Source organism: Leptosomus discolor, chromosome 1 (assembly GCF_034619465.1).
Source record: "Leptosomus discolor isolate bLepDis1 chromosome 1, bLepDis1.hap2, whole genome shotgun sequence".
NCBI lineage: Eukaryota > Metazoa > Chordata > Aves > Leptosomiformes > Leptosomidae > Leptosomus > Leptosomus discolor.
In genome coordinates, this window is record NC_141391.1 from 161,466,613 (window position 1) to 161,485,917 (window position 19,305).

General features: G+C 47.1%; 1 protein-coding gene across 2 annotated transcripts; it reads left to right on the top strand.

Annotated features, from left to right (window-relative positions):
- Positions 1–1,556: 1,556 nt before the first annotated feature.
- On the top strand, positions 1,557–18,657 carry CYTH4 (cytohesin 4). Of its 2 annotated transcripts, none has more exons than XM_086468810.1 (13): positions 1,557–1,575; positions 7,439–7,521; positions 9,831–9,949; positions 10,176–10,242; positions 12,541–12,659; positions 12,997–13,077; positions 13,671–13,783; positions 14,334–14,482; positions 16,163–16,274; positions 16,723–16,799; positions 17,171–17,242; positions 18,077–18,231; positions 18,558–18,657. In XM_086468810.1, the coding sequence occupies exons 1-13, from the start codon at positions 1,557–1,559 to the stop codon at positions 18,628–18,630; spliced, it is 1,239 nt and encodes a 412-aa protein (XP_086324936.1). In that variant the 3' UTR covers positions 18,631–18,657. The 2 variants fall into 2 exon arrangements, with proteins under 2 accessions (XP_086324936.1, XP_009951780.1); XM_009953478.2 differs by having other exon boundaries at positions 9,831–9,931.
- Positions 18,658–19,305: the final 648 nt, after the last annotated feature.

A 19,305-nucleotide genomic window follows, 5' to 3' on the forward strand; every position in this document is an offset into this window, starting at 1 on the left:
ACTGGACATTCATTGGAGTGCTTGTCCTCTCCAATAACAGCACTGAACCTATAGCATAATCACAAGTTAGAACAAATGCAAGAGACTGAAAGGGAGAGGAATCCATGTCTTTGTAGGTTGAATGGCCCTAGAGAACCTTAGCCAGAGCAGATCCTACCTTCACATCAAGCCTTTTCAACGGCTAGTTATTCTCTCCAGAGGATCTCAGACCAGACTCAGTTAATGGGAATGTGGGAAGGTAACAGCTCTTCCTTTCCTAGGAAGTCAAGAACCTTCAGCCTTACAGAAGCCTATTCTAGATGGTAGCAAGTGTATATAGATGCCAGCTCTGACAGCATAACAAGTCAGAGGGTCGTTTCTTATTTTCCTACACCTGCAATGCTCTTGCAAACTCTACCTTGCTGTCCCATGGAAAGATGGTAGGGAGAAGTCTGAATCTGTTTTGCTGTCCTACTCAAGGCCTGCTGTGAGTACAGAAACAGGTTGGGAAGCTACGGATGTAGAGTGCTTCAGAGGTAAGTGTACATGCATGGACAGGGGTTGGCCCTCTACAGCTTCAGTCCTGCTAGAGGAGGCAAGAGTCTTATTGGGGCATCACACCTGGTTTGAATTTTACCTTGACCTATTTATTTGATCACCAGTTCTTCTAAGTCTGACATGGTGCTCTCCTGCATGCTTTTTTCCCACATTGTCTACATCAAAGTTCTACCACATAAATCACATGGCAACCAAATACAACTCAAGGAGAAGTGTACAGCCTTCTGGGGCTGTGTGGAGGGGATGGAGGAAAAGGAGAACCTCTCCACCTTGCAAGTGAACAGAGCAGCACAAATGCCTTCAAAACTGTCCTGCTAATGCCAGATCTCTCACCAGCAGGAATATTGCTAAACCTGAGAGTGGACTTCACTCCTCCTCAGCTCACTCCATCCTTGCTTATGAGTCTTCTCAAGAAAAAATGTTTGTTGGTGGGAAAAAAAAGAAGCAAGACTTAGAGTACAAGTCATTTAGTGGGCAGTGAGGGAGGGAAAAGAAGATGATGACTCTCTTCGCCCCTCCATCAACCATTCTCCAATTCTGGAGCATTCAACAACCCCCCACCCTCGCCGCTGCTGCAAAATTAACACAGGAAAAATCTTTCCTTTAAAATGAAACCACAAGGGTTTTCTGAATCAAGAACTTCCCTTTTTCCCTGCCGCTCTCCTCAGAGCATCTCACACAAAAGCCCAAAGTACTGTCAGCCTCTCACTGCTCATTGCAGTCCCCTCAAACAGAGATTTCCCAAAAAGCTGGGCAAATGGAAATGCATTTGTGGTTTTCATTTCAGAAGTAGTCAAGGAGCCCTTGTTAGCTCATAGCGGTATGCACATACAGTTTCCTTCACTGATGCAAGCTCATGAGATGTGGTCAGAGGGAGGAGTCACAGGGCAACCCGCCCCTCTAATGCTGCTACGATCTTGGTCACTGGCTTCAAGTTGTTTCAGTTCTGTGAAGCGTCTGAACAAGCAGAAGGCAAGGAGGAGCAACACTTTTGTTGAACATATATTGGGCTCTTCAGGATGGACTTTTGTCCTGCTGGTAAGCCTTGATCATCTTTTGCCTTGTTTTCTGTGAGGGCTGTGCACTCAGTTTGATAGGGCAAAGCTCATCATTAATCCCAGCCAACAGAGTGGATGCTGCAGCTGGTGGCTGGAGGATTGAAATGGTGGTAGATGCATGGTGGAGCAGTTAATTCCTTGTCAACCTTTAGCATTAAGCATGGTTTTCTTTTTACTTGCTCTCCCATGAACAAACTCCTTTCACATTGGGAGAAATTTTTGCACTGATTTGAATGGCCTTTGTGCTGAGAGCGTCTACTGCTGTGATCCCTTGCGCTGGTGACCCTGAGCTGTGCGTGGAACTGACTCGGGGTATCAAGAGTATATGTGACACTTGGGATGAGCACCTATAAGCTTTGGCTTCTCTTTGCTCAACTCTGGCATGGCTTGCAAGCTCCTCAGTGGTGTTTCCCTACAGCCTCCAGGAGCTGGTTTGCCTTTGCAGAGCCTCTCATGCAGTTGGATATCCCAGTGCAACGTTCTTGCGAGGCTTTTGCTGCTGAGGCCTCTCTTGCTTATGTCCACGTTAAAGGTAAATGGCTGTATTAGGGTTCTACCAAGTCTAAGTGACCTGCAGGGGGGCCTGCCTCATCCTGAAATAATCTCAAAAGACAGATGTGGGTGGGGTGAGATAAGAAACTGAGAGAAGTCTCAGGGTTTATTTCCTACTTTGGCAGCTGGTGGATAAAGTGGTTGGGATTCAGCAGGGTAAGGCATACTGCCAGACCGAACATTTCTAGCCTCTGGCTGAGGAAGCTCTGAGTGTGTCTGTGCAAAGGCAGCAGATAGGGAGAGCCAAATGGGAATAGGCTAAACAAGGGCCAGGAAGAAAAGGGATTATCTTGCAATGGCCCTGCTGTGTCTGAACCTCTGTCCTCACAGGCTTTTATGTATAGGATATAGAGCACAGAGTGAAGGGAAAAGGCAGTGCCCAATTTTGACAACTGTTCTGTACTTTTGAGCTCCTAGGTGGGTAGCGAAGGAAAGGGCACGCTTAAATCGCATACCAGCCTTGCTTGTCAGGGAAATTGGTGGGACCTATGGAAGCTGAGCTCTTGCCACCATCTGGCTATGAATGTTGGTGAGGGTGGGTCTCTTCAGATCACCCAGCCCTCACCACCTGAAAGCCACTGTGGACAAAGCTTCTGAAGGACAAGCTGGGCAGGAGGAGTTGGGGGTACCTCATATTTTACTACTTATTTAGGGGCATGCTTTCCACAGAAACTGAGACTCTCAGAACTGATGGTCTGACACAGTCATTCATTCAAGTTATGTGTTACGGAGTTAATTATTTCTTAAAAGTTAAACACTGCAATAGCGCCATGACATCCTACTCAGAGACAATGCAGGTTTGCTCAGCTCCAGCTAGAGGCAGATCCTGGAGACAGGCAATGCCTGAAGAGACATACTGGTTCTGGCTGATGTCTTTGCTCAGTCCCAGCCTGTCACTTCACAGCTGGGTGGAAAATTGGGTTTGTTTGATGCTGCTCTGCCTTGGGAGCCAAGGCTGATGTCAGATGCAGTTTTCCAGTGAGCTTTAGGGCAATGGATGTATTTGAAGTTGCTCAGTTGTGGCATGGTTTTCCTGAAGGTCAGAGGTGCACATACACCTTCACTCCTACCTGGAGATGCAATGGTCCTGTTAGGTACCTGTCTGCCACAGCTGCATGCGGATGAGACCTATGTCTGTGTGGAGGCTGCTTTCCCTGCAGTGGATGTCCTCTTCCAGCTTCCTTCAGGACCCTCTAGTGACTGTCTGGGTGAGGCCACGGAGTCAGTATGCCAAATTGTTGAGCTGGCTGTGTGAAACATGGGAGAGCAGGCTGATACTGTGGTATCACGTGCTAGGATGTGTGGAGTGAGAGCCACAGACGAAAGTGACTGGAAGATATCCTGATTGATGTAAGTGGTCATGTGGGATAAGGGGACCAGGAGACAACATAAATTCTTCTTCACACCTTTCTCCTCATAGCTGTAATGTGCAAATTAAACCTGTGTGAGGTCCATGTTGAATTTCTTCTGACACAAGCTGGAAGAGAACTGTGGAGCGGCTGCAGGAGGGAGACACCTTGGGCTAGAGGGAATTGAGGAGCTGGAAGGCTTCCTGTTATCTGCCTGGTACCAGCCTGGTACCTGACTGGGAAGGTGGTGGTCTGTGCTGGCAATGACACAGCAGCCATATTAAAAAAGAAAAGGAATTTCGTGTCAAATTCTTCCACCAGACAGCCTCATCCAGGCAGAAGGTGCCCATAAAGCTGCTCTGCTTGTGTGTTGCCATGAGTAGAGGCGCCCAAGCCCTTCAGCAGCTGCACTCCAAGCCCTACATTGCCTTGCAAATGGGCCAGCTGAACCTCTGCTCTTATGCTGTGGGTGGGTATCTTGTGGATGGTCTGTAACAATACTACAGGTGCAGTCATTCTTCATAACCATCCCCTACTGTTTCTGCAGTCCATCCTTCCAGCTCTCCTGGGTAGTCACTTCTCACATATCTCTGTGCTCCAACAGCTATCTTCCTGCTCATATACTTTCGCTTGGGATTGAAAGCCTCACTTAGCACCTGGGTGGCTCTGCACAGCCCTTTGCAATAAGGAATGAGACCAGCAAACCCAGTACTCTTTGCTGGCCACATGAGTACCCAGACTTTTAGGTAACTCTGACCTGTCCCCCAGATGGGGAGGCTGAGGGTGTAAGTCACCATAACTGGAATTGAAGTCTGTGTTCTGTTTTGAGTGACAGCAGTAGAAATAGAAACCTGGGCAATTCATGAAGAACTGGCAGGTCTGTCTATCTGGGTCTGCCCTGAGAGTGGAGAAACAACCTCAAGAGCAGGTGTAAGCCCCACAAATGTGATGCTGACATGCTTTCCTTTCAACATTAGCTCTCTGAAAATGAATTCCGAGCAGCAACTTCATGTCCTCTCTGGAGAGGATGCTAGTCAGTTTTTTATGTCTTGTGTCTGAACTGGAAAACTTCAGCGTTGGTTTGGCTGACAGCAGCCCCCTGAAACCAGTAGGTGTTGTCGTGGGGTGTTCTTCATCGGGGTGAAATTTCCCCCTGTGCAGAGAACCCTGACCAGGGCTATGCTTCATCTGTGTCCTGACCTAGCCCTAGAGGGAAGTGGAACTTGGTGGTATTGAGGACTTTGATGAGGCTGAAGACGTTCCTCTACCCTACCATTGCAAGCATCTGGAGCAAGACAGGCGATGCTTCACTTGGAGTGTCCTTCTCCTGCTGGCTCGTCTTGTTCTCAATGTGGACAGGGAAGGAAAGGCAAAGCAGCTTGCTCTCATTATCTCATCTGCTGCTTGCCCAGCTGCCTCTGCTGCCTTCGCTGTGTTTCTGTGGACGGTTCCTCAAACAAGACTTTTGTGTTCACTTTCCCTAACTGTAGTTCACAATGTGTGCAATAACATTGACAAACAGCCTCAAAACAGCCTTGAGCAGAGCATTAGGCCTTCTGTAATGTGCAGCCACTGACCTCAAATTTATTTTCCAAGGCAATCAGGGACTTAAGCTGTTTAGGAAACTTAGGAAACCTTAGAAGGACCCTCTCTGCAGTTAAATCTAAATTGCTTTGCAAGTTTGATCCATCCATTTTTCTCCTTACTATGTCACCCTTTCTTGTTTTTCTATCCCTTGATCTCCTCCCCTTCTCCATGATGCTTTTTCTCCCCTACCCTCACCACACACAGAGTCCTTCCCACACTTTTTTTGTTCTGACAAACTGGACAGGTGAATCACTTGGGAGTTGGGGTTTTCAGATATTCAGGAGGAAGGGGGACTGAGTTATTTACAGTCTTGGGGGGGTCGTGTGGGTGAGATGATGTCCTCTGGGAGTCTCACATCTCTTTGAGATACTTTAGGCTGCTTCAGTAGACACAGAACAACCGAAGCAAGGCAACCAGCCACACCGCAGACTTTAGTGATGGGGTGGGGGAAGCAGAGGTTCCTTGGGTATGTCCTGCTATGGTGCTTTTGTGGAAAGAAATACAGGATGAAGGGTCTTAGTGGTAATTTGTCAAGGAATCACTCCAGTGATTCCAAAATTACCAGCACCCGTAGGGATGAGAGAGATGAAACTGGGGAGACTGAGAGGCTGGCCTCATCCCCTGCAGATGCGAGAATGTCAGGAGACATTAAGTAAGCTGAAAGACCCAGGCACTGCTCACAGGCGCAGGGCTGACATTCAAGGCGAAGTCAGCAACCCGCCTAACAAGCAGCAAAGCCACTGCATGGTTGTTTTTGTTGTTTCTTTTTGTTTGGTTCGGTTTTGTCTGTTTGCTTGCTTGCTTGCTTGTTTGTTTTTCCCTCACATACAGATTTGGCTGTTGCGAGCTGCTGGATGCCACAGGTTTTCCTTCCCTCTTGACCAGCTTCAGCATTCAGTCAACTTCTTTCAGCTCTTCACAAGGGCTGCTTGTAGAGCTGGGAGGGGACATGAGTCCTTCCCAGACTTGGCTTCATGCTGGCTTCTTGCTCAGTGCTTTCCTCCCAGAGGCTCGGCAGCCTCTCCCCAGGGAATACAATACTTGAAAACAGCATGAGGAATGAACAAAGAGAAGATGCAGCCTCAGGAAAGTAATAGCACACACCTAGCACATGGAAATCCAACCAGCTGGGAGGATGGGGGAAAGATTAGGATCGGGGAAGGCAGGTCTCTCTGAGCTGTTGTGGCCGTGACAGGAAAGAAGCACAAGGGCTCTGAGATGACTGCACTTGTCCCCTTTTTCTTCTGTCTGTCTTGGCTGGTTCCTTCCCCTTTTTTCCCCCACTCATATTTATAGCAGTTGTTTTGCATGTGAGATCCACACTAAGAGAATTTCCAAGGCAGCTGGCACCACTTCCCCTTTTTCCAGGAAGACAGGAGGCCCAGGGGATTTTGGCTTATGAAACAGTGGAGCGGGGCATCCAGTGACTTGACCTGGCTTCCTGGGGAAGCTTTGTCTCACAGTGTTTAGGTGCAGCAAGGACCCTGTCTGCAGTTTTGCAGTGACCTCCCAGGAGCTCCAGTGCTCTCAGCCTTCTGTAAGCCCCCTGTTTTTTTCCTGGAGGTCAGCATCTGCTTTGCCTCCCTAGGGCTACAGCCTCATCTTTCTCCTTGCTGAAGAGTCTGTGCTTCACATGGATTATATTTAGCAGCAGTGCTGTCACCCCAATTCTTCTAGGTCTTTTATGAATCATTTTGTGGTCACCTTGGCTCTGCTGATATCTGTTTATCTTCCTGTACATTGCAAGAAAACCTATTTGTATTTCTGCATTGTCTGTAGTCCACAGAGCAACAGCCTCTCACAGATGCTTCTTCTTCAGCAAAGCTTTCATTCCCCCAGATCTTGCCCTCAGACTTGAAAAACTTCAATTCTCTCTCTTAAGCCATTTCTGACTGTAGCTGTGGTGGATCAATCCATGAAGCCAGTGGCTCTTCATGGGAGATTTGGTTGTAGATGAAGTATTTAGGTCACAGCTTTTCAGTACATAAAGATGATCAACATAAAAACTACCAAAAAACATTTGGTAAGACACTTTCATTGTGCTTATGGTGAGCAAAATAGGTTGAGTAGGCGGAGTGAGTTGCTGCAGGGTTAGATCAGAGGGCTACCAGCACAGCAGCTGGCTGCCAGGATGGGTATATGGGTCTGTAGTGATCGCTCTGGACTGAGAACCATTTGCAGGGCAAAACTGAGGTGCAGTGGCTGCAATAGCAGGAAGCATAGATGCTGAAACTCAGAAATCAGAGTTGCTGTGTCATGACCTTAGGAGAGGATAGGTGCTGAGAGGTTGAGGCAGCTTTTTCTGTGATATGTTGGCCCCCAGTACTATTCTTACAGACATCTTTATTCTTCCAGGTTCAACTGACTTGAGTGAGGCTGAAGAGGCTGAAATAGAGGCAATCAGGCAGCACAGACAGGAGCTTTTGGAGGACATTAAGGTAAGGACCATCCTGTTCCTCCTGTCTGCCTAGCCTTCTCAAAACTTGTCTTCACCAAGGAGTGCCTTCACGTAACAGTCCAGGCCATGCAGAAATGCTCCTGCACAGGAGACATTGGATCTAGCGTGACCCAACTTTAATTCTGAACTTTAGGCTGCCCTGGCTTATTTGCCACCAGTGTACATCCAGCCTGTGGTACTCTCTGCTGCAGAAGTCATCAACTACCCTAATGGGTTATTTGAGAAAGGCTGGTCAGCTCACTAGCAGGGATGAGCTGGAATTGCATATTTAGGATTAAGGAAATTAGTATGACTTTATTAAGTCATACTGGCAGATATCTGGCTCAGCATTTATGATTATTTTTAATTACTGATTACCTGCTAGTGACGTATCAGTCCTAGTTACCTGCTGCATCCTCCTGCGTTTAACAAACTTTTGTTTGGCTTGTGGACCTCCTACAAGTCCTCCATGAAGGATCCTGTCTCTTTAGAAAGGTGTGATGGCAGGACCTTCCACACAATTTTCCATGGTGGAACCTGCTTTTCTTCTTTTCTTGTAGCAGACTCAAACATTTCTCCACTGACTCCTAAAATGTCTGAAAGTGACAGATTCAAAATCAGTCTGTAATACCACATTGCAGTCGTGCATGATGCCGTACACTTTCTAGACTATTCTGCCTCCACCAGCATGGAAAGTTGTCTCCCATTTGAGAGATCTTATTGCACTGAACCATTGGACTTGGACTGATTTTCCCAAAACATGAAGCTGTCCAGATGCCTGGGGAATAGATGCAGTATTTCGCTCAGTAGTGTAAAGGATTAAGCCAAACAGCCTATTACTTCTCAGACTTCCAGACTCACCCTCTCTGCTGCAAATCAGAATGGTGTCCTGACCCTTGCAAAACAGGCTATGAATTTATGTCCATGTGCTTTGCTTGTGTGTGGTTCTTATCTCTTCAATTTTCAGAATAGGCAATGGGCACTGTAGAAGGCAGGACACTTGAAAAGAACTACTACATTTTTTACCCACTATGGACAGAGAAAAGCTGCTAGACCACACAGACCCATACTCTAAATCCCAAAGCCATTAACCAATGGGGTATGCATTGTCCAATGGAGCAGGATGACTTTAGGTGAAAGAGTACCTAGAACTAGAGACATTTTCCCAGGTGGTTTTCTTCAGAAAGTGTCTAGCAATACAAAGACTTGGAGGGATGTCTGGTGGGGGGGAGGAGGGAGGAGGGGAGAGGGTGGGCCTACACTTGCTGATTATATTGCCAAAAGACAGCAACGAACAAAGTAACAAAATTGGTAATAATTTGAAATTCAAGAGCTAAGATTACAGCTTTGTTACATTTGTGCAATATCTAAAGCTTAATAAGGAATGCTCCCAGCTGTGGAGACTGACAAAGCACAACAGAAGGAAGGCCAGAGCAAAACTGAAATCCAGAAGCTCTTTTAAATTATGGGATACTGGAGAATTTCAGTTTCTCTATCCAGGTGCATACCGTGGCTACTCTTTGTGGAGGCAAGATCTGTCATTAAAAAATCACTTCTTCCCCTGCCTATTCTGGTTTGGATGGGAAAGAATTTGGGTAATTCCTGAAAAACAGCTGTGATGCACTCTAGCTCTGAGGAGGACCATAACTGCAGGACAGAAGCAAGGAGATACAGACACCTTCACTTCCTTGGTAATGCAGAATATCCAGTCAAGGCAGCCATGGTCTGTCATGGGCCTAAAGTAACTGAATTCTAGAACTGATTTTTAAAATTTTGGCAGTCATTACTCTTCTTTTACTCCTCCTCTCTTCTTTCCCCTCCCTAAAGACAGGTATCTGCTCAATAGTATTTGAATGATAGGTATGTTAAAAACTCTGTATTTCACAACGTAGCCACTTCAGGTTCATATTGACCTCACAGTTACTAGTTCCACTTCCCCTTTCCTGGGTGTGTGGCAGGGCTATGCAAAGTAAAAGCTAGAAGGAAATGGGCACAATGGAAGGAATCTCACATCTGATATTGTCTGAGGAACTGAAATCAACACTGGTGTGAGTTCTCTGACACCCTCCGCACTGGCTAAGCTTGATTTTCCAGCCTCGGTTTACAACAGACATGAGAATGTTCTTCTGCCCTTCCCTCCCATTGATTTCATCTGGAATTCAACAGGGTCACCCCAGAGCATAGACATCCTTGGCTGGTCATGACCATCTGACCTGTCTTTTTTCTATAATTGAGGGAAGAAGACATGCTCTGTATGTATCTGCTGGTTTTCCCTCCATCGCCTTCATCCTCCTGGTATTTCTTTTGCAGAAGCTGAAGGAAGAGATTGCTGAAGTATTTGCAGAGATTGAGCGCTTCCAAAATGCAGAGGAGAGGCAAGAAGTAGACAATAATCCCGGGGAGAAGACCAGGCAAGTGGGACAAGATGGGCATTCCTTTGTTTTCAAAGTCTCTCTCTTGATATTGAGAAAACAAAAATGCCGATGGGATTTGGATCACAACAAGGACATGGAAATGAGGCCCTTCTCTCCTCTGAGATTTCTCTTTATTCCTGGATAGTCAGACAGCTGTCCTTGAGATATCTGAGTTACCTTGTGAGTGAATTGAAATGTGCCCCTTTATTCTAAGTTTGATTTTCCTTCTTCATGTTTGCAGCAAACTGTCACAGAGGGATAAAATTCTGTCCCTGGGCCGGAAGAAATTCAATGTGGACCCTGCAAAGGTAGGATTTTCTCATTCCATTTGTGAGGGGAAAGCTGGGACAAAGAGCTTCTGTTGGCTACTGGTCCATTTGCAGCCACCCATGTCAAAGGAACTATGACATGGGACTGTGAGGCTGGTTTCCTACCTCACTAGGTCTCCAGTTAGTAGCACCCTCCATCCTGTCCCTGAATAAGGGCTTCTTATATGATCAAGCTGTGTTGCCTCCCCCTATCATGTGCCTATAGGCCATCCCATCAGATGCAACCCAAAACTAAGAGAAATAAAGGGAGGATGGTTTAACACTGCCAATATGTCAAGAGAGCCAAATCTCATTCAGCCCAGGTCTTCTTGCCTGTGAGAGGCTAAGAATTGGCCATAGTGGGATGGAGAAGAATGAAGTAAGAAGGTGAGAAGTTTTGAGGGTATGTCAGGTTCCTTGGCTTATTCAGAACAGAAGAGGACAAGCTGCCTCTGTCATTTTGGAAATAGTTGTATTGGTAGTAGTTGTTGGACTGTGGAGTGAATGCAGGTTTTCCACTTTCTGGGACTCTGACCTATGGGGTCCAGGCTCCATAACCTTCAGCTTGCTGCAGAAAGCTCTAAAATCATCATGATTAAGTAGAGAAGATGTGAGCAAGACAGTTTCCTCTTCCTTCCTCATCACCGATGGACCATTTTTTTGAGCTCTCTAAGGAAAACCACAAGCTGCGATTGAACAATTGCTCATCATCAGCTAACCACCACAGCTAGCATCTTGGGTGGCTGCTGGTCTGAGGGACAACTTTTCATGCCTTCTCCTCTGCCCTGCTGAGACCTTCAAGATGCCTTCCCCGTTGCCCACACCACAGCTGGAGTGCTTGCCAGTCCCCTGGACACCCCTCTACCAGTGGGAGCTGTCTCAGAGCAGTGATAACACTACTTACAGCCTGCGCGAGAGCAGGTTTCATTTTGTCTTTCTGACTGACCTTGGTTTGAGGCCCCAGAGGCATCTCTCTCTGTGGCACTTTGCCATGCTGTGCAGAGATACCTGAACTACTTCTGACCCCAAACCGGTTTAGCTTTATCAGTTAAATGCTGATCAGCCTGGTCGAAATGTTATACTATGTGCCTATATTATGCAGATCTCTGTTTATTGCTTCCCTTTTGATACATGCTGTAGGCTGAGAGGTGCTGCAATGCAAGGAACTTTCTTTGCCCCTCCTTGCTAAGGTTACACTTCATCTGTGCAATGCTGATACTTTAAATAAGTTCCTATCTCCAAGATTTCAGGGCAAGTTCCTGAGGCTAGAGGAGGCAAGCATTATGAATCTAGCTGGACAAAACCTTTTGGGAGAAATATTTTCTTCTGGAAAATGGAGCCCCATCATCACAGATTTGCAAAATTACATTGGTCTTACCGAAATTCCATGTGGGGAAAAAGAAAGGGAAATAGTGTGGAAAAATCTCACAAATGTTTCAATTTCTTCTTTTGAAACTGCTTTTTCTTTGGGCCATTTTAGAAAGAGTTTCTTGTATATCACAAGGCAAAGTGAATTGATTCTGTTGAAGTAGAACATTTTGATGGATCTAAAACAATTTTCATCCCTTTATTGTATTTTGTGAGGAGAATTGCAATGTGATCTGGAGAGTTGCTGTGGGTTTAAATATTCTAAGGAATCTGAACAGAACTTCAACTTTCTGTGACTTTGAAAATCAGGAAATTCCCTCTAAAATAGGATGTTGGCTCTTTGTACAGCCCAGCTCAGACCCCCTGTATTCCTTAAAAACATATTCCATCCTTACTGGCCGGGGAGGATGGAGCTGAAGAGATTGCAGACTTCTCTGTTCTGTAGTGTAGAAGAAAATGTAAGAAAAATTAATTTTAAATTGTCTCAAGCCCATATTTTTGTCTGAGTATATTTTTTCATTACATCTTCTTTTAAATAAATATTTTTTTCTTTAAATTGTTTCAGAAAAAAATTACATTTAGGAACAGAGCACTGAGATATTTTGACTGAAAATGTTAAAATGAAGTATTTTGACTTTGCCTTTTTGGACTCTTAACCTACGTTGCCCTTTTTTGTTTTCTTGAGTTTCCATCCCAGTGAAAAATTTATCCAAATCTAGGGATGAAATGTAAATGGGACTGACCCATCATGGTGGATGAAGAGGGATGGAATAAAGGTGGGAACAAGGCTGTGGTCTCCCATAAAGGGACTGGGGAATAACAGAGAAGGCAACATCATCAAAGCCAAGGAAGGCTGATACCAGGGTGTTGGGGTCCTACTTTCTCACAGCCCACACAGCTGTCTTACTTCATTGTCTTCCTTCTCCCCAGGGGATCCAGTACATGATTGAGCACCAGGTATTGTCCTCAGACTTTCAGGAGATTGCCAAATTCCTCCACAAGGGTGAAGGCCTGAACAAGACAGCCATTGGGGATTATCTAGGTGGGAGGTGAGCAACCTAACCGGGATGAGGAGGCCCTTTGGAGGCCCCTGGCAGACCTCCGTAAGGTGCCAAAACAACATGCCTCAAACTGCAGTGGGCTGGGAGGGCAGTACACCCCAGAGGGGGCGTTTGGAGTATGGCTAAGGCTGGCTGTATGACGTACCTCTCCTCCTGCCTATAATGGGATCAGTCTTCCCAGACAAGAGTGTGCATCTTGGCTTCCTGTAGGTCAGAGGGGAAGTGGGGACTGGGATGGAGCCAGGTGCATGTTGTCACACCAAGGGGTGCCCAAACTGAGCTGGTCAAAGCTCTCTTCTGACTTTTTCTCTTTGTACTCTCCCAGGGACCCCACAAACATTCAGATCCTCCAAGCCTTTGTGGAATGTCACCAGTTTGCCAGCCTCAACCTGGTGCAGGCACTGAGGTGAGTGAGTATGCAGGATGCAGGGGATGGAGCAAGAGCCTGCTTGTGTAAGTTGGCTCCAAGACTGCTGCTCTGTGAGATGTTAACACCTTTTCCTGGGGAAACTTTCATGGCCCCTTGACTGGACTGGCCATGTGCAGAGAAGATGGGAAAAGCAAAGTGGGTCACTGTGGCTTCAACGGCTGTGGGGAATGTGGCAAGTTATTTTTTGCACCAGGAAACATGTCTGTTCACAGTGCATGTTATGTCAATGATAAAGTGAGTCTGTCTTAGGACATTTTGTTTTCTTATAGGCTAGCCTCCTGGTAGGACTCTTTCTCTTCAGGTCTGTGCTGCCTTGCAGGGCACTCATTAGTGAAAAATGATTTCAAGGATGCTTAGTTCTGCTTCCTGCTTTTAAGATGTTTGAGGCAGATGATGGGCCCAGGTGATTTCTGGAGAGAGAAGCAGAGCTCCTGCTTCATGCACTGTGTTGTCTCCCCAGTGTGATGGGACAACTTCTTTTATTTTCGTCGTGTCCCATGGGTTGAGGGAAGGGATAAATGTCCCTTGCACCCAATCTGACTAACTCTCTGGCGTGCTGCTGCTGGTAGACAGTTCCTATGGAGTTTCCGGCTGCCTGGGGAAGCTCAGAAGATTGACCGGATGATGGAGGCCTTTGCCAACTGGTACTGCAAGTGTAACCCAGGAGTATTCCAGTCCACAGGTATTTATGGGGAGAATAAGGCCTCTAAAGCTAACCTCCACTGTTTGCTCGAGAGAGAAGCCTTCCTTTTCCATTCACAAATCACAGAGGGCATCACTTGGAAATGTGGATGTTTCCCCTTAAGCTGAAGGAGGCAGCCCAGTTCCTGAGAAGCTTTTCCGTAGGCTGAGAGTCTTCAGTCCTCATTTTGCTACTGTATTCCACTCCATTTCCATGGGCAATAGACTTGAGAAGTGCTCCCAGCCCCACATGAAGTATACCTCATTGCAGCAAGGATAGCACTGACAGACGTGGGTCTATAGAAACTTTCCTGCAGGCAGAGCCATTATAGGACCAGATATACCCAACTTGCCCTATCACCCTGAGGGGATGGAATCACCTCCATCATAGGATGTCAGCTCTGTCCCTCTTTCTCCTAGCAGAGGGACATCTCTCTTTTCCTCCTACAGCTGAGAGGATGATGCTGTTCTCCAGTGACTGGAAACCAAGTCACCTGTTAGGGTGTGGATTGATCTGCCCAAGCCATCCTGGTTTTCTTTCTCATTGTCAGATACCTGTTACATACTCTCCTTCTCTATCATCATGCTTAACACCAGCCTGCACAACCCAAACGTGAAAGACAAACCCCCCTTTGAAAGGTTTGTATCCATCAACAGAGGCATTGATAATGGAGGGGACCTGCCAGAAGAGCTCTTAAAGGTAAGAAGATCTCCCATTTTTTCATCAGTCCCTCTTTTTCTCTCTCACTTGGCGTCCACTGAGAAGCAAAACCCCACAGGTCTCAGTGTAAAACAGGCCTACTGACTTTCTGCCATACAAGGGGAGGGGCTGCATGAGGAAAGAGGGCAGCATGACAAAATCAAAGCTGGAAAATGTGGAAATTCCTTTGGAGAGGGGCTGCGTGCATGCTTGTTGGTGAGGACACGGAGCAAGATAGACAAGGCTGGAGACATTAAGGGAAAAGCAGTATCAGTTTAAGAAAGTTTGTGCTTTTAAGTGTGTCCATGTGAGAGAGGAACAGATACTGTAACTGTGTGAGAGCGGAAGACAGGAGCTGTGGGTGTCTGTGTGTCATGTAGGTATGAGGCTTGTGAATAGCGCACCCACCTCTGTGGGGGGTAGCTGGGCACTTGAATCTTTTGGCCAGCTTTCAAATCCCTAGCACCCAGGGGGGCTGTCTGTTTCTTTTGTGTGTCTCTGTGTGTGAGACAATGTCACCGTGGCCCACATGAATCCCTTTCCCTTGTTCATACCTAAATGTCTCAGCTGACTCCAGTATTCACATCAGTCAGGACACCAGTGCCTGACCTCTCTTACACCAGGATATATCTTTAAGCGAGTAGAACCAACAAGCCCCAAATGACTGTCAGGGTCTCTTCCAGCATCTCTTCCAGCATCTCTAAAGCTCTCAGTAGGTCCATAGTGTCTCTCATCCCAGAGGATGAGGATGTGGAGCAGAGGAGACTGAGACAGGGGACGCATCCATTAGCAAAGCTGGAGCTACCATTTTCCCAAAGGCTCAGCAGTCATGGGACCTACCCTACGAGGCAACGTAGAGGTGGGCAGCATCACCCAACCAACCTGGGGAGAATAACTTGTGACTTGTATCAAAGAGGCTGCCTACATCCCACACGTGGGTTTGCTGAGCAGCATCTTCTCAGGGTAAAGTCTTTAGATTTTTCTCCAGTGTCCTTTCTTTCAGGCAATTTAAGGGAAGTTGCAGGAGCCTGTAGTTTAATTTTTTTGCTTGGCTTGGGATTTGTGCAAAACCCCCCAAAATATTTGAGCAACATTTTTTTATCCCTTGAATGTTAGTAACCTGCCTCTCTGTCACTCTGTTGTTACGAATGTCACCCTTTGTGTCCCTCAGTGCTAAAGCCTTGATTCTATAAAATGTACCTCCTTGTGGTCGTGTAGATGTGTGGTGCTGATCTCTACGTACAAGTTCTCAGCAGAGTGTTTGGCACCACCAGCCCAGGGTCTAAATGGGGCTACAGTCACTGCCTTGTTGCATCCCCCGCAGTGCTTAGTACTAGCCACAGCGGCACTTGTGTGATGTGCTGGGTTTGGTCACTGCTGCAGCCTCTCTTGTTATGGGTGCACACTTTTGTGTCTGGGACTTCCCAAACTGGGTCTCATTTTTTTGACACAGGATACAGAAAAGAGCTGGTGATCCCCCTTGAGACCCTGTGAGGCGTAGACTGAAGACTGTTGTGCCCCCAGTGCTCACTGCCTGCTCCCCTCCCCGTTCACACTCCTGCCCCCATGGAAAGAGAGTGGTGAACCAGATGGACCTAGGAGAGTTGTGTACAAGCTTTGTCAGAAATCTGTCTGTCTTTCTTTCTCTTTCCTTCCCTCCACCACCACACTCTGGGGCAGAATCTTTTTGAGAGCATAAAGAATGAACCATTCTCCATACCAGAGGATGATGGGAACGACCTCACACATACTTTCTTCAACCCTAACCGTGAGGGCTGGCTCCTGAAACTAGGTAAGAGGGAGGATTCCCCTTATTCCCCTGAATTCCCCACCTGCCTGCCTCTCACCACAAATCTCCCCCAGGAACCCACCAGCATCTCCGCTGTCGTTCCCTTCCATCTGCTGTGGTGGGGTGAGGCTGACATCTGCTGTTGAAACCAGATGCCTGCTCTTTCTTCCCAGCTCCTGCAGGCTCTGTCTGCTCAAAAAGGGACTCAAAAAGATATCCCTCCCCCCTCCCCATTCCTAGCACCATCAGAGCAAAATTGGCTCCCTGTCTGTTCACATCCACCACATGGCATCACATCAGCAGTGAGCAACTTGGTTGCCTCCTTGGGGCTGATCTGCAGGAAGAGCTGGGAGGGTATGCCTGTGTGTGCATGTCTGAAGCTTGAGGGGTCGGGGGTTGGGAAGGACAGCAAAATGTGTGACTAACGGCTTTTGAACCTCACTGCCTTTAGGAGGACGTGTGAAAACCTGGAAACGCCGTTGGTTCATTCTGACCGATAACTGCTTGTACTACTTTGAATATACCACGGTAAAGGCTTAACTCCTGGTTGAGAAACTGTGTCCTGGGTGGTTATGAGCCTCTGAGGGGCCAGGGAGGAAATGGTAGAGGGCAACTCTTCCCTTCTACCGTATGCTTCCAGACTGAACTCCAACTTCCCTTTTCTCCTGTGCTGTTTCCTCACCTCTGGTCTTGAGGAGGAGAGAGGCTGAACACTGCAGCTATTGCTGTGATCTCCTGTTAACTAAGCTCCCATTGTGTAAATGAAGGGGGTCTCCCCAGGCATACACTGCCCTTGTCATCCCCACAAAGGCACACGTCTAGGAAATCAGACAGGCTTTAAATAGTGGCATAGATGTGGGGAGCATGTTGGGTGTTAATTCATGTTTCCTTACCTTCAGGACAAAGAGCCTCTGGGCATTATTCCACTGGAAAATCTGTCAGTCCAGAAGGTGGATGATCCCAAAAAGCCAGTAAGTTTCTATTGCTTGATACTCTGCCAACCCAGGCCCTCAGGCAGTCAGAGAGAAGAAGGTGCACACACCCTACTCTTACCATGGTTCTCAGAGGGAAGGTGCTGCCTTGTGCCCTCATCTAAACATGATGGTATCTAAACATGGTTGTATTTTACCAGGGATAATCTGGTGTAAACTGAGAGCTGTCCTTTGGTGGCTGTATTGTATGTTTTCATGTATGTGAGTGTGGAGGGGGGCAGAGATGAATGCATATGACTGACTCCCTACTCATTTTGCACCAGGAGATGTGGGTCCAATTTCTCCCTCCAGGACTCTCTGTAATGAGTTACAGCACATGTAGTCCAGACAGTGCTGTGGTGTTAGGAAACTTGCCCAGGAAGTGACTCTCTTTGTCTGTGCGTCTTTTGGGGATACCCACTCTTCGATGTGTCATGACTCCGGGAAAAGTGCCTTCTATCTGTGTGGTGGCAGGCAGAGGAGAGGATGTTGCATCTGCTTAGAAGGGGGATAGATCTTTATGAATGGAGCAGAGTGACAGATCCTAGAAGGTGTTTTCTGATACCCGTTGATTCTCCATCTCTCCATAAAGTCTGTTTTAGTGTCCAGTCCTTCACAGGAGGGGTGCATTTACCTAAGATGGGTGGCCTGAAGATCTAACTCATAGGGGGATTCTTGGGGTGCGGAAGGAAAGGTTCTGTTGCATTTCAGAGACAGAACACTCTCCTCCCCTTTGGAAGCTCTCTGAACCTGTCACCCATGGCTGAAGGCAGTATAGTCTTCTTGGTCCACCCTGTCCTCCCCTGCTGTTCCATTTTATTTCCTTTCTGACAGAACTGCTTCGAGCTCTTCAATCCCAACTGCAAAGGTCAGAAGATCAAAGCCTGCAAAACGGATGGGGATGGGAAGGTAGTTGAAGGCAAGCATCAGTCCTACAAGATCTCAGCAGCCACACCAGCAGAACGTGATGAGTGGATTGAAGCAATACGGTGAGGAGACCAGAACTGGATGCCTGAGCTTGCCTTTGTTCACCCCCAGTGACAAATGATCACACAGTTTATTAGGCTAACAGAGCTTGAAAAAGTGGGTGGAAATAAGTGTTTGCAGTCTAGTAACTGTGGCACCTCTTGACTTGAAAGAGTTTCAAGGTGCCCTCTGGAGAATCTCTAGCCACAGCTGAATTCTCTGCTGTGGCTCTGCAGATCTCCAGTCCTACATTTTGGTGAATGGTGTCTCTGCAATTTCAGTTAGGTTGCCTGTGCTGCTTTCCAGCATTAAATCTTTTACTTTTGCTCCCATTTCCTCTTATTTCCAGGACCAGCATCACACAGGATCCTTTCTATGATCTGGTCTCTGCCCGCAAGAAAAAGATTGCCAGCAAAAACTGAGCCGTGACCTGGTTGCTGGCAGCAGGAAGGTGTCGTTGTTGGACAGCTTCCTTCCCATGCTGGGCTCTTCCAGAGAAGAAATTTGGGAGCATTGGTTCCCTCTGCCTCCCACTTGGCAGGAAGATGACTGACAGGACAACTTGCCCAATTTGCTTCTTCCCTTTCCAAACTGAAGGCAGAGGCGAAAGGGTGCAATCCGCTGAGGACTGTCAGACCCATGGGCCTCGTGTTTTCCATGTCTGAAGTAAAGGCTCAAAAACTGGCCTTTGGGTTCTCCCGTATAGCCCCAGGCATGTAGGACAGGATCTGAGAGGAGACAAGAATGTCTCCAGAATGTCTTCAGCCCCTCCTGCCATCAAACCAGCCCTGGGTATTTTTCTGTGAGGAATCATGTGGATGCTCTTGGAGCAGCCAAGCATGGTCCAGTCAGTTTCAGAGCAGAAAAGCCCCAGTGGTTTCACTTCATGAACAGACATAGTGGTTGTGGAGAAGGGGCCACTGATATTTAAGACCTTACTGTGAAACCAGAGGCCAAGGGATGATAAGAAGCCTTCTGTTCAGAAGAAAGCCCTTTCTACCTTCTCTTGTAGCCATGACAGCTGTAATCCTGCAAAGTCCCTGCTCTGTAACTGAGTCATAGAAAGTTGAGGATGTTGTAAAGGGAGATAATCGGTG